Source organism: Carcharodon carcharias, chromosome 2 (genome assembly GCF_017639515.1).
Source record: "Carcharodon carcharias isolate sCarCar2 chromosome 2, sCarCar2.pri, whole genome shotgun sequence".
NCBI classification, from domain to species: Eukaryota; Metazoa; Chordata; class Chondrichthyes; order Lamniformes; family Lamnidae; genus Carcharodon; species Carcharodon carcharias.
Window position 1 is genome coordinate 89992282 of NC_054468.1, and position 13836 is coordinate 90006117.

The window sequence follows — 13836 nt, forward strand, 5'->3', positions numbered from 1 at the left end:
CTGCTACTTGCTGAGACCCTGTTTCATGGCTGTTGCTACTGTTCTTCATGTGTAAGACTGGGCAGTGAGTGTTCAGCATGCCTCTGACTCTCATCTCTCCTGGCAATATAAAAAGGATGGGGGATTTCCTGGCCTGCCGACCTTGGTAAATCCCGCGAGTTTACTTTGGTGTTGCTACCAGCAATAAATTGGGAGCTGAAGGCACTAGCACCACCCCAGAGCCATATAACAAAATGGCTGCCATGGTTGACTACAGTCATTGTATTTTTGAAGTAATTAATTCATTTCTTTGATAGCTAAAAGTAATTCTTTTCTCTAGAAAAGAGAAGACTGAGCAGTGACTTGATAGAAGTCTTAAAATGATGAAGGGGTTAGATAAAATAGGCACAGAGAAAATGCTTCTACTTGGAGGATGTCCAAAACCAGGGGTCATTAATACAAGATGATCACTAACACTCCAGTAAGAAATTCTGAAGAATATTCTTTACTCACAGAGTGGTCAGAATATGGAGCTTACTATCACACACAGTGGTGCAGGTGAACAACATCGATTCAGCATTTAAGGGGAAGCTGGACAAGTATATGCGGGACAAAGGAATGGAAGGATGTGTAGAAGGATAGGTTTAGATGAAGTATGATGGGAGGAGGTTCATGTGGAGCATAAACGCCAACATAGACTACCTGGACCGAGCAGCTGGTTTCTGAAAAAATTGGATGTGAAAGTAGCTGACAGTTTGTGAAATGTCACAGTGTTTTAGCAGTGTTGCCTGATCCTCCCACTACAATTGGCAAATCACGGGGTCGGGGGGGACTTCTGACCTGTTTCCTCCTTCATCTGTTTCTAAGAAGTTGTCATCCTCTCTTCAAAATTAGAGTCACCGCGTTTTCTCTCAGGAGTGGAGTTTGCCTTGTAACTCCCCCCCTCCCCCTCCACCTTCCGTTCCCCCCACAACAACTCCCCACCTCCCAGACCCACCTCCTGGCACTCCAAACCCATGCAAAGGTTAGACCAGGGCTCCCTCTGATAAAATCAGCATCATTTGACCCCAATCCTTAAACTTACCACTGGGTCCACTTTCCAGGGCTCTACTTTGTCACTTTTCCTCTACGGTTTAATTGCTTGGTAAACCTTTGTATCTTCTTTACTTATCTGAAAGGGTGGAGGCTGCTGCCACACTTGACATTGTGCTTGGGGATGGATGAGAAAGGCTTGGGGGAGGATGAGAAAGGAAACCCAATCTGACACTTCGAGCACTCAGGTAACAAAGAAAGAGATGAAGGGACCAGATTTGTTCATTTAGTGGGTGAGAGGTGAGTTCTAATTCTCTACCTCCTTTCGCAACCCCCCAGCTGTTAGTGCTCCAACCTTTGTCACCTCACTGCCTTTTATTCACCCCTCCCACCTCTGTCTCTACTTGTGCCAAGTTCCTACTTAGGCGCTGCTCTTTTCTGGTGATTTCTACAAGTGAATTGAGGGATTATTGCGTTAAGCTTTTAAGTAATCACCCATTACACCCTCCCTCAACCCATCACCACGTCTTATCAGGTCCATAATGAGCTCGCCTCAAACCATTAACAATTAATTGCGCATTTGTGAGAATCCTTTATTGATTTTCTCCTAGCCACATTCCCCCAGGCTTGTTGAGTTGATGTCGTTGATCTGGGATCAAATGGGAAACCTAACAGCATGAAAGGAAAGGTGGAAATCTAGAGGAAACAAAAAGCAGGCAGACCCAAAAGTACACAGCAGGCCCGTCAGTCTATGGAAAGTGAGAAGACAGGCCTGAACCAAATTAGGGAAGGGTGAGGGGAAGGGGGGGTATAGGGAAAACAACAGGATTTAAGGGTAAGGACTCATGTCGCAAAGTTAGTGATTTTCAAAGTCTGCAAATATAGTTGTGAAAAAGCTGAATAAGGCCACTGCATCATCTCAGTAAGGCTGTGAAATTATATCAGAAAGACCAAAAAAAATGAAATCGCTTTAAAATGGAAGGCAAGGAAGAAAGAGTTGGCTGGAAGGGGAATGGGTGAGAAAGCGAGGGTGCTGCTGAACTCTGAGGTTGCTATGGCCAGGAAGTTCCTGGCAGGAAGATCAACTTTTCTTTCTAACGCTTGTGTTAAGATTGACTGGGACACCGTCCTCCATCCTGCATAAATCTGGCTGGTAGAGTTTTGGATGAGTTCATCTCCTAACTCGGACAAAGTCCCATTCACCCATAACCCCTGTGCCTGCTGACCTGCACTGGCTGCCCGACTGGCAATGCTTTGTTTTTTTAAAATTCTCATCCTTGCCTTCAAATCCCTTTCCCTCTCCCTGTAACCTCCTCCATACAAACGGTTATTCATTGAGTGATTCTGTACTATTTGGCATAACGGGATAGTTTGCTGCCCATTGCTGTGAGATCACCTCATGCTAAAATATAGGTGTGCCTGCAGATGCACCATGCTTTAGTTTATCTGTATTAGAAGCAAATCCTGCTTAGTTGTAAACAGGATATGTTTGTTTGTTTGTTTGGTTGACTTTTCCATTCTTTCTTTCTTCCCCAGGTTCTTCAGGGCTGTGGTAGCCTCAAATCGGTGAGCAAAAGATCAGCCGAGGATGATCCAAAGAAACGTGGAAAGCCATACCCAGTAGAGGAGAAGCCGGTCAGTCTGGTCACTCTCCCCATGGACAGACTGGTAGGTCCTGGGCAGCTCAGAGTTTTAAGATTCCCATTTCAGCGGAACATTAGCATTGCTGAATTTCTTCAAAGAAAGTAAATATTTCCAGGAAGTGAGGCGTAGCTGACTGTTTGACTGCGGAGGCAGCACTGTGGAGACTGATCATGTGCTTACAGTTTCCAGCAGGGTTCCCTCAATCATGATTGGAGTCTTGACTGTGTCTTTGATTCCACTTCCCCAGCCTGGGGGAGTTGAGAGGATAACAGTGTCACACACTGTGGACTCAACAGAAGTCAGGGTTTGAGCCAAAGTCATTGTGACCCTTGGGACTAAGTTCTGTACTGCGCAGTGTGTTTAGCATTAATTACCATTGAAGAACCATTCTCCTCTTTCTGACGGCTGTGACCTATTTCTTTTGGGGCATAGGGAGAACCCTGCAGCCAATTTGGACGTCAATAAGATCATGTTTCATTTCATTGTGGCCTTAGCTCCATTTTCCTGTCTGTAATGCAACCCCCCTGCACCCCCCCGCCCCACCCACCTTACCACCGCAACCACTGACTCGCTTGTATTGTCCTTTGGTGCGTATTAATGATTATGCAGTCTCCCTTGGAGTTTAGGACTCAACATGTTGATCATGTGCATTCCCCTCCACTCGTTGCGCCACCTTAGTTTGTCTTGTTGCAAAGCTACAAGAAAAATGGAAAGAAAAAGATCAGTTGGCCAACCAACTCTCTCCACTCTGCCATGTTGTACTAAACAAGGTGACCCGTAATGATTCCCACCCAACTACATCTCAACACCCGCTATGTGAACAAGACCTGCCTGACGTGAAGTGAAGCAATTATCCAATTGCATCTGGATCTTTAATGCATCATTGGTTAGGACAACCGCTTATGTTTCTTGGTGAGGAGGATTTGCAATGTTTCCGAATTTGCGCGGTACATTCGCCGGTGTCTACTGGGGGTTTGAGGATGAAGGTGGTTGTGAGTAAGTGCAAGATGCAGTAATGGCTGATGTGCTTTCAGGTTACTGAAGTCAAGATGAAGCTCCGAGATATTAAGGAATTGTGGGTCATGCTCCCCAGTGCCCTATGCAGCGAGAAGATGACCGCAGGGTCAGCCAATGAAGACAGATGTTGGAATGGGCAGAGCAGAGGGAGGTAAGATGCTGTTCTCTCAGTCGCAGCAGGGGAAGGTGTCCATGCCTCTTCTACCACTGTAAAATCTAGTGTGTAGTTCGTAGCACCAGGCGTAGTTCTATTGGTTAAATATAGCAAGTGAGCCTACTAGGATATTTCTCATTTCAGTTTTCTGTCCCTCATCTCCTGAGGACATTGATGAGTTATAGGGTGCTGGTGGCCTTCTGTTTCCTCAGGTCATTCTTTATATGTGAGCCCAGAAAGTGAGTGACAGCTAGCTATTCGACTGCATGAGGCATGACATGCAATAAATTCTTGTGCACTTTGCGTCAGAGATCGCGTAAGAGCCCTGACTTTCACAGGCTCCTCCTTAGCAACCTGTGCTTTCTATTCTCTTCATGGCCTCACCTTGCCCCCTCTTAGTCACCTCCTCCAAGCCTGATATACCCTCAAACACTGGGCTGCCCCTGAGCCCCTTGCACCTTCCACTTCACCATCTATGGTTGCTCATTCAGCCACTGCGCTCCTGTCCCCTGGAATTCCCTAACCCTCATTCTCTCCATCATGCTACCTCCCACCTCACCTTCAAGAACCCTCTCTCCTTTTCCCCGTTCTTCCTCCTGCTTATTTTCCAGAGATTTTCCATGCACTGTGAAATGTCCTGCTGCAAATGACCAGCAGTGTTCAGGAAATTAGAACTAAACTGCAATCCTACAATCAAAATGACTACGAGGGTGGAAAAGGAACCTCTGAGGTGGCTTTCCACTTCGGGCATTATGGGCACATGTTAGGAAACCCAGGATCCCGAATCTGTTACCCTACAAGTGGGGGATGCACGGTTTATTCCTGTAACAGAAAATCTTGCCTCTTAATAGTCCACAAAATTATACATCTCATTTCTCTGAGTTCTGCTTTGGGCGCCAACAGTTTTTGGTACTTTGGCCTGATATGTGGACAGTGTTGGTGGATTGGAAACATCAAAGTGAACGCCAATCCTTAAATGCCAGGGCCCATCGAGCTGATATATTACCTCCAAGCCCCATGAGGGGCCGAGCCTATTTGTAGGGCCTGGAATCAGCTGACCTGGCATAGGCTGCAGATTGGAGCTGGGACTTCCCTCATTCCTCCCACAGCTGAAGAGCACATTAACCGATTGTGCCACTAGGGGGCGCGGGCATTTGCCTCTCAAGCCCAATATGGTGGCAAGGTCCTGCTGAAAGTGGTGAAGTGGGGGGTGCGGGGAGGTAATGACTGGATATCTTGTGCCAGTATCTAAATCAAACTGTAAACAAATGCCAACAGCTTATAACAGCAGAAATGGCAGACGCTGTGTGAATCGAAGACTTGCAGATGAAATTACTGCACACAGGGGATGTATTTAATGGCAGCCCGTTGTATTTTCCATTTCTCTTAATGATCTCTCTCAGAAAAGCAGCACTTCATTCTGCACACTTTCCACAAGCTCAAAGAATTAGAACCAAGTTTTTATAGCCAGCCCTAACACACTGAGCAAGGGAACTTGAGCCTGCAGTTGTTAGCTAATAGTGTGCTTTACACCCTGATTGGCTTGCTAACCCAATGTACCCAGAAATCCTTGCATTGATTGTGCCCGTAATGCCCAATTTTCCCAACTACTTTTTCTCGGTTTCGGGCTTTCTGCAACCTTCATGTTGCTCTATATGGTTTGTCTCCCCTTCCCCATTGCCTGACATGTTTACAGCACCTTTCCAGAGCTTCCCAGGTGAACAGGGCGCTCTTCCGCCTTTTCTGGAAAAATGTGGAAGCAAAGAAAATGCCTCTAGACCATGAACGAGCAAAAGCAAGGACAGAATATTTGGAAAGGAGGAGGCTGAAGGCACAGTCAGAGGGAAAGAACTTCATGAATCTTTTCAAACCATTGAGGGGTGTGGCAAGGCACTGGGTTTATGGGAGAAGTCGAATGTGCTGATTGTGGGCAAACAAGCAGTGTTGGAAGAGGAGCAGACACTAACAAAGCCCTGAAGCTGGCAAGGGCCATTTAGACAGGGAGGGGCGGGGCTAGGGAGGGTCTTGAAGCTAATGCACTGGGGTTCTAAGGAATTCGAATGCTAGTTGGATGAACAGATAAACAGGAGAAGACATGACCTGCACCGAATGAATACGCTTTAGCACTAACTCTGAGAGTTATTTTACTTCTGGATGGGTATTAGTGCAGTACTAAATTGATGAAACTGGAGAAGAAAAGATTCATTTCTGATGGTTTGGTCTTTATCCATGAGATAAGAAAGTCCCACTGTCACTCACCAAATTTCCTCTTCATCTAGTACATCTGAGCTCCTTGCAGGTGAATTGTTTCATGTCTGTTTTCTGTCTGGACTATTTATGGACCTAGGAGCTTTAGGGACAGAAGTATGCATTGCAGCTCTTTGGAGCTGCTCTGACATACGATTAGATCACTGCCAATCTTACCTCAGCTCCATTTTGCTGCATTTGCTCCATGACAACCAATGTAGCGAATCCTGCCCTGCAAAAGCCTCAGGAGCTGGAAGCCTTAGCAAGTGTTTGATATTCACGTGTTGGGCCCTCCAGGTGCCTTTGGTTTGGAAGCATGTTTCGCGGTTGAGAACAGTGTCTTAGCCAGCCATAGGCTTTTAATGGTGTCAAAAATCGATACCCCGATTGATCAAAATTCAAGTGGTTCCTGCTTTTAGCAGTTGACTTCACGGCTGACCTGAATTAGCTTATCAGCCCAAGCCTTGTGGGAGCTGAGGGGTGGTGTGTGCATGTGTGTGTGTCAGTTTGTGACTTGTGGTGGTGGGCGGGGGGGTGCAGTGATTAGCACTGAAGAAGAGCAGATATTTTATCAAGGTCACTAGGGCAGGATTGATTGTACGTGTTGTCATGGAGCATTTAGCAAGTGGTAAGTGATACGTAACTCCAAATGTCTACAGTGGATTGTCTGTATAAGTGGCCCCACAAGGAACCTCTTCTGTTTGCTTGAGGTGAGGGTGAGACATGTTGTTTCTGGAGAAAGGGTGAATGGTGGAGATACAGGGTTGGATAAGCATTCCCAAGTTTTTTTTTAATTTGCTTGAGATAATGCCAATATTTAATTTGGAACAAGGCATCTTTATATAGAACGTTTCCTCAGGACATTGAATGGGTGGGATTAATAGAGATCATTATTGGGCAGGTTGAACACTTTCTACAGAAAGAGCCATCTCTTTTCTCCTTTCTTAGTCTATGCTTTCTTACACTTGGTGAACTATAAGGCAAGTAGCCTAATCAGACAGATATTTTGTAAGCCACATAATACAGGCTTTTAGACATTTGGGGCCTGCTCTTCCTTGTCATATTTCCCATCCTATTTGCCCCTGGACCTCCATTTGCACCCTGCCTGGCTGCAAAGTAATAATTGGTCCGGGATTCATATGCTCCTTCTCCATTTCCAGTTGTCTGGCAAGAGTAAGGGGATGTTTCTGTAAACAAGGCAATTCCAGCTTCCACAGACAGCAAGTGAAAGTGTCCTATCAAAATACAGTTATATTAATAGAACTGTTGGATTGCCTTCAAAGCTGTCAACTACAGAGTGATTGAAATTAGGGGCTCGTTGTACATGGATGTCATCAGTGCAGATCCACATCCCATCTTTCTAATGGCTGACATTCTTGAGATCGACTCCCTTTGACGACGAGTTAGTGAATGAACCTGTCTTAAACTGTGGGATCTAAATTTGGGTCATTGCCTGCTTGCTTTTTCTAATTGATACGCGGATGGCCAGAGAGCTTCATGTGTCTTCCAGAGGTGCTCCTGGAGGCGAGCAGTCTCATGGCTTTGTGTTAAGTAAGCAGCTCTCGTATCAAAAATGATGCTGTGTGTGTATGTGTGTTTTTATCCCTCGCAACTGAATTTGTAATTTTATGAAAAGGGCCTTTTACAAATTCCATGGGCTTCATGATGATAAGCAAGGTGATGTCTAATGGCAGAATCCAACCTGGCAGCACAAGGATACACTGTACCCTTGAGGATTGCTAGAGTGTGTGATGCTGATCTTGTTAGGGAGCAACAAATGGACTTTCTCCTAGAGCAGGCCATCTGAGGAAATTTTTTCTTTATTGATTGTTGTGCTGAAAAATTACCCAAAGGGAATTGTGCAGCTTTAAGTAATGGGAAAGTGTTTTTTTTTAAAGAAAATAATGGAAATTTATCGTTTGAGTGGTTTTCTAATTAAAAATCTTATCGATTGAATTCCAAAGCTTGTGTACAGAGATGGGGGCTCGGAGCTATTAAGTGCTGTATTAGATTGCTCAATCTATATCGCAACAGTGGTGGTATTTATCCAAGCTGAGCAGATTTGGTTTCCCCTCCCTGAAGCACAGTATATTGCTACTGCGGAGCAGCTGCCTTCACAGACATGTAATACACACCAGACTGGGTTGTGTGACGAGTCAATGGAACAATGTAAATACCAAGCCTAGCATCTGTTTGGACAAGGATTTCAGGGAAAACTATAGTGCTATTGTGTGTGCGTGCATGCATGCACATGCTCGTATGGGCACTTGTGAGCATGTGTGTGAGAACCTTATCTCGGAGTCCCCAGTCATATGTGAGGTTCAACTGCAGTGGTGTTTGATAAACAACATCTTGAGGGAGAGCTCCCTATCAATTCAGTATGTTCATGCACTGCCTATCAGGACACCATAGCTACATAAGACCAAATAGGTGGCAGTTTCAATCCTTGGACTGTGTGGCATTGGCTGGAATCAGTGGTCAGGTCTCAGTTACCCTCCCTAGACAAGAAATGGAGCGGGAATAATATGATCAAGCAGCATTATTGATCCTTACTGATTGGAAACTTCATGTGGGTACTGAGAGATTGAGCGAGTGGCCAGCTCGGATATTAGGCAGGGATGGGGTGGGGGACTGGGCGGAAAGCATTGGGGATCTGTAACAGGCATGGCGAGAGATGGACTGTCCCCTGAATGCAGTTAGGCAGTCAATTTACTTATTTAATGGCCCACTTAGGGTTGATTCCTTGTGGCTGCCATACTTTTGCCAAATGCTATGTGACTGTCTGCCATGTAGGGACGCCTCCAGCTTCATTGATACAGCTCCATGTGGCCGTCTGGGAGGTTTCTTGCCCCAAAGAGGGAGCCGTGGGCAGGGAAGGCCACTGTTGGAAGGGGCCTGCCTGCTTAGCCCCTCTGATCTTTAATTTATAAGATGTCTTTCCGGGGGTGCCTCCGTGTTGAGGCACCCTCTTGGTCACCGAGCTGCCTCAGCTGGCCTTCTGATTGGGCTGGCAGCATTGACATCCTGCCCGCCATCCTTAACCGGATGGTGAGTCTGGAGAAGGCCGATTGGAAGGCTGCCTCCAGGAAAATAGCTGAGCCAGCCCCACTGCCAGCAAGTGTGGGCGCTGGACCCCCATTTCTACCCGTGTTGGGGTGCCGAAGCCCATGGTTACAAAACCTGCCCTGAGTATCAGCTGGCTGTTTGACCAGGTATTGCATCACAGTTCGGGGTAGTCCTGCTGTTTCCCATTATCTAAAGATACACTTTCCTGCAGGTTGGCAGTGAACCTGGACAGAATTTTCTCCCCATCAAGGGGTGGGGGGGGAGGGCAGTTGTGCGCAGGTGGGTATGGACCTGATCGGCACCCCCTTTCCGGTCCATGCCGCCATTTTACGTGGGGAGGCCAATTAAGGCCCGCCCAGCATGATGCGCACCAGGAGGTGCTGGGCAGGGCGCAGCGTTCCCTGAGTCAGGAATGTGCTCTTTCATGCATGTGCGCTAAAGAGCGCAGAAATCTCCCTGAGGCACAGAGGTACCTCAGAAAGATTAGTTGAAAGTCCAAAAAGTTTGATAAAGTGGCGAGAAAACTTCTATGACATGTCCCTTCATGTGAAACTCACATGAGCTGGGACATGTACATTAATTTCAATAAAAGTTTTTGTCAAAATTTAAAATCTTTCATGAAGCCTCATCCGGCCCATGGATGAGGTTCCATGAAAAATGTGAAGGCCGCCTGGGGTCTTCGTCTGCCCGCCAGCCTTAAGGTTGGACGGGGAGCTCCATTAATTATTTTAATTGAGAGTTCAATGGCCTTAATAGGCCTTTGACAGTTTGTTGGGCGCGCAGCTGACTCGACTACATCGATCTGAAAGTCTGAATGACGCGCGGTGACGTTGGGACGCACGCCCAACATCATCATGCGTCATTTTATGCCTCAGCGAGCGGGCGCTGCCCCCGCTCGCTGAGCCGAAGATTCAGCCCCTGGCTAATTTCTTTCCATTCTATCTAGTCGCGGGGAGTTGAAGCCAATTGTTGTGTTGGTATCACTTCCCTTGTTGACATCAGATATCAAGGCACTGAGCACAAGACCATCTGTTCAATGTGGCCTAGTGCCTCACTGGGCCGTGCATTTACCAAGTGGGCTATCTGAATGTTGACTTTAACATAAAGGTATCTTTAACACTGTTTAAAGTACCCTAGAATTGTTCCTGTGGAACATAGACAATACTACCTAGCCTAGACTTATTTAAAATTGTTATAATTGGAGCAGTTTAACATTAAGCAGATGGGGCTAATCCTCACCTCCCTCCTCTCCCCTTCCTCTTACCCTCTTTCCTCACTTTCCCTTCCCTCCTTCCTCCTCCCATTTCCCCAATCCGCCCCTGCCCTTTCCTCCCTTCCCTCTTCCCTCCCCACCCCCTCCATTCGATACGCTGCTGGTTTGTGTGCATTATGGACTAATGTTTATCAACTCTCATGCACCTGACAGGTACCTCCCGGAGGTCATGGCAGATGGATTAGCCAATCAGATTAATAATCCAGAGGTTGAGGTTGACATCACCAAACCGGACATGACCATTCGTCAGCAGATCATGCAGCTGCGGATAATGACCAATCGACTGCGAAATGCCTACAATGGGAATGACGTGGATTTCCAGGATACGAGTGAGTAGCTAGCTCTGCTCTGTCTTTATTGCTGTTTGCGTTTAGTGAAATACTTTTGTGCTCAATGATGTGAGACTTCACATGCTAGGAGAGGCTCGATCCAGTCACCTAATCCTTTGGCACTTTGGATCGGGTTTGGCGTTTAAGTCACTTGATATTTTCTTATTTCTTCCTTATTAATCTTATTTTTACGCTTCCTGTCCATCTCTTCTTTCCTTCCTCTTCTGCTACTCATTCATACAATTCCTTCCCAGACCGCACCCCACCTCTTCATTTGTTGAGGCCCTTCCTCTCTTTGTCATTCTGTTTCCTTTCCTGCTTTGCCTCTGCAGTCTCATCTTGCCTTCTATCATTTTTCTCGGTTGTTACTTCCGACCTTTTTCTCCTGCCGTCCCGATTATCTCTCCTGCTTCAATCTAGCATTGAGATCATTTTCACATTTCCAAGCTTTCTCCCGACCCTTTACCATAAACAACACTTATTTCACATTAACTGAAACCTGCATCCTTGCATATACCCTGACTAAAAATAAGTAAATGAAAATAAATCCCAGAATTTTGCAGCACCAACTACTAGAATTCATGGGAATTTACCTATCCTATCGTCCTTAGATCTTTAATTAGGCTGAAAATTCTAAACTGCCAGACCAGTAAAGACTGGCTAAAGTTAATAGTCAGATTTATTTACAGGCTAAATAATACAGGACTGTTAACACGATCCATGCTGGTTGGTGAAGTTAAAACTAAGATACCACAACTTCCTTTGTTGGAGAGAGTTTATTGACTTAGTCAACACTGCTCCCACCTACCAGTGTCCCAGCTATCCCCATTTGCTGGGGTACAAATACCTATCACCTGTTTAACAATATATTTGCCATTAAACCATAACAATGTGATTAGTAAGACATTGAGAAGGGATGCATGCAGCAAGTGAAAGCAAAAATCCTTCAAATAACAAAAGAGAATCAGGTCATATTAGATTGTTACCTTCTTTAGAATCTATTTCTTACACTTGATAATACTCCATACACTTATATATTGTGTGAAATTGAAGGAGGAGAATAATGAAAATTTCCAGTCCACAGTGTTCAAATCTCCTGACTGAGCTAAAACTGAGATATACTGCCATGAGAATTACTGGAAAGCTCTGAAGTCTGCACTTGTGTGTTAGGATCTAATATCAGTGCCATCGTCCTGCATTCACTGTACTTTAATGGTTCAGTGATTAGATTAATTGAATTAATCTAACCTGTGGACTGTTAAGCTATTCTTGTTGACATTTCAAACTGCCAGTTCTGGCCATCAACCAACTTTTGACATAATTAATTAAGAAATAGGAACACCAGCAAAGAAAATCCATACTGGACTAACATCTCCCCTTGCCATGGTCTGATTGGTTACCTTTGCCATAGGAATACTAAGCATCACCCAGAGCTGCAAATCACATGATATACCACCCCCTGAAGCTGATGCAAGCTTTAAAAAAATGTCATTTCATATTGACCACACTTTTATGTCAACTTTTTCAATTCTAAATTCCTGTGCCCACTTTGCTAATGGATGTTGCCAATGTAAACTTTTCACCTTGTATTTATACCTTCTTGCCACTGGTAGCGCTGTAGTGCTTATGTTTCACATCTCCTAGCTGTAGTGTTCTGCAGCCAACTTCACTACCCTACCTTCCAAATTACTGTATGTTTTGGCATTTCCTCCATCCCTGTGCTTGTTGACCTGCATTATCAGCTGGCCCATCGTGCATCAAATTTAAAATTGCCTCTTAGTTTTCAAATCCCTCCAAGGCCTCAACTCTCCCTAGCTCTGTAACCTCCTCCAGCCTGACCTCCTTCAGCCCCAAAACCCTCTGCACTCCCGCAATTCTGGTCTTTTGTATATTCTTGGTTTTCATTGCTCCACAATTGACAGAGCTGTGTGTATAACTGGGCTGAATTTGGGAGTATAGCTGAGCTCGGAGCTGGGCGTATAACTGGAGTTGGAGCTGGGATTATAGCTGAGCTCAGAGCTGGGCATATAACTGGAGTTGGAGCTGGGATTATAGCTGAGCTCAGAGCTGGGCATATACCTGGATTTGGAGCTGGGATTATAGCTGAGCTCGGAGCTGGGCATATAACTGGAGTTGGAGCTGGGATTATAGCTGAGCTCGGAGCTGGATGTATAACTGGAGTTGGAGCTGGGATTATAGCTGAGCTCAGAGCTGGGCATATACCTGGATTTGGAGCTGGGATTATAGCTGAGCTCGGAGCTGGGCATATAACTGGAGTTGGAGCTGGGATTATGGCTGAGCTCGGAGCTGGGCGTATAACTGGAGTTGGAGCTGGGATTATAGCTGAGCTCGGAGCTGGGCGTATAACTGGAGTTGGAGCTGGGATTATAGCTGAGCTCAGAGCTGGGCATATAACTGGATTTGGTGCTGGGATTATAGCTGAGCTCGGAGCTGGGCGTATAACTGGACGGAGCTGGGATTATAGCTGAGCTCAGAGCTGAGAGTATAACTGGAGTTGGAGCTGGGATTATAGCTGAGCTCGGAGCTGGGCGTATAACTGGATTTGGAGCTGAGATTATAGCTGAGCTCGGAGCTGGACGTATAACTGGAGTTGGTGCTGGGATTATAGCTGAGCTCGGAGCTGGACGTATAACTGGAGTTGGAGCTGGGATTATAGCTGAGCTCGGAGCTGGACGTATAACTGGATTTGGTGCTGGGATTATAGCTGAGCTCGGAGCTGGACGTATAACTGGAGTTGGAGCTGGGATTATAGCTGAGCTCGGAGCTGGGCGTATAACTGGAGTTGGAGCTGGGATTATAGCTGAGCTCGGAGCTGGGCGTATAACTGGATTTGGTGCTGGGATTATAGCTGAGCTCGGAGCTGGGCGTATAACTGGATTTGGTGCTGGGAGTATAGCTGAGCTCGGAGCTGGGCGTATAACTGGAGTTGCAGCTGGGATTATAGCTGAGCTCGGAGCTGGGCGTATAACTGGAGTTGGAGCTGGGATTATAGCTGAGCTCGGAGCTGGGCGTATAACTGGATTTGGTGCTGGGATTATGGCTGAGCTCGGAGCTGGGCGTATAACTGGACTTGG

General features: G+C 46.0%; 1 protein-coding gene across 1 annotated transcript in view; it reads left to right on the forward strand.

Annotated features, from left to right (window-relative positions):
- LOC121269636 (glypican-1-like) overlaps positions 1-13836 on the forward strand; it is a 186050-nt gene that overhangs the window by 166683 nt on the left and 5531 nt on the right. The window contains exons 6-8 of the mRNA XM_041174391.1: positions 2548-2679; positions 3690-3823; positions 10566-10741. Coding sequence (XP_041030325.1) covers positions 2548-2679; positions 3690-3823; positions 10566-10741 — 442 coding nt within the window. The remainder of the gene's footprint in view (positions 1-2547; positions 2680-3689; positions 3824-10565; positions 10742-13836) is intronic.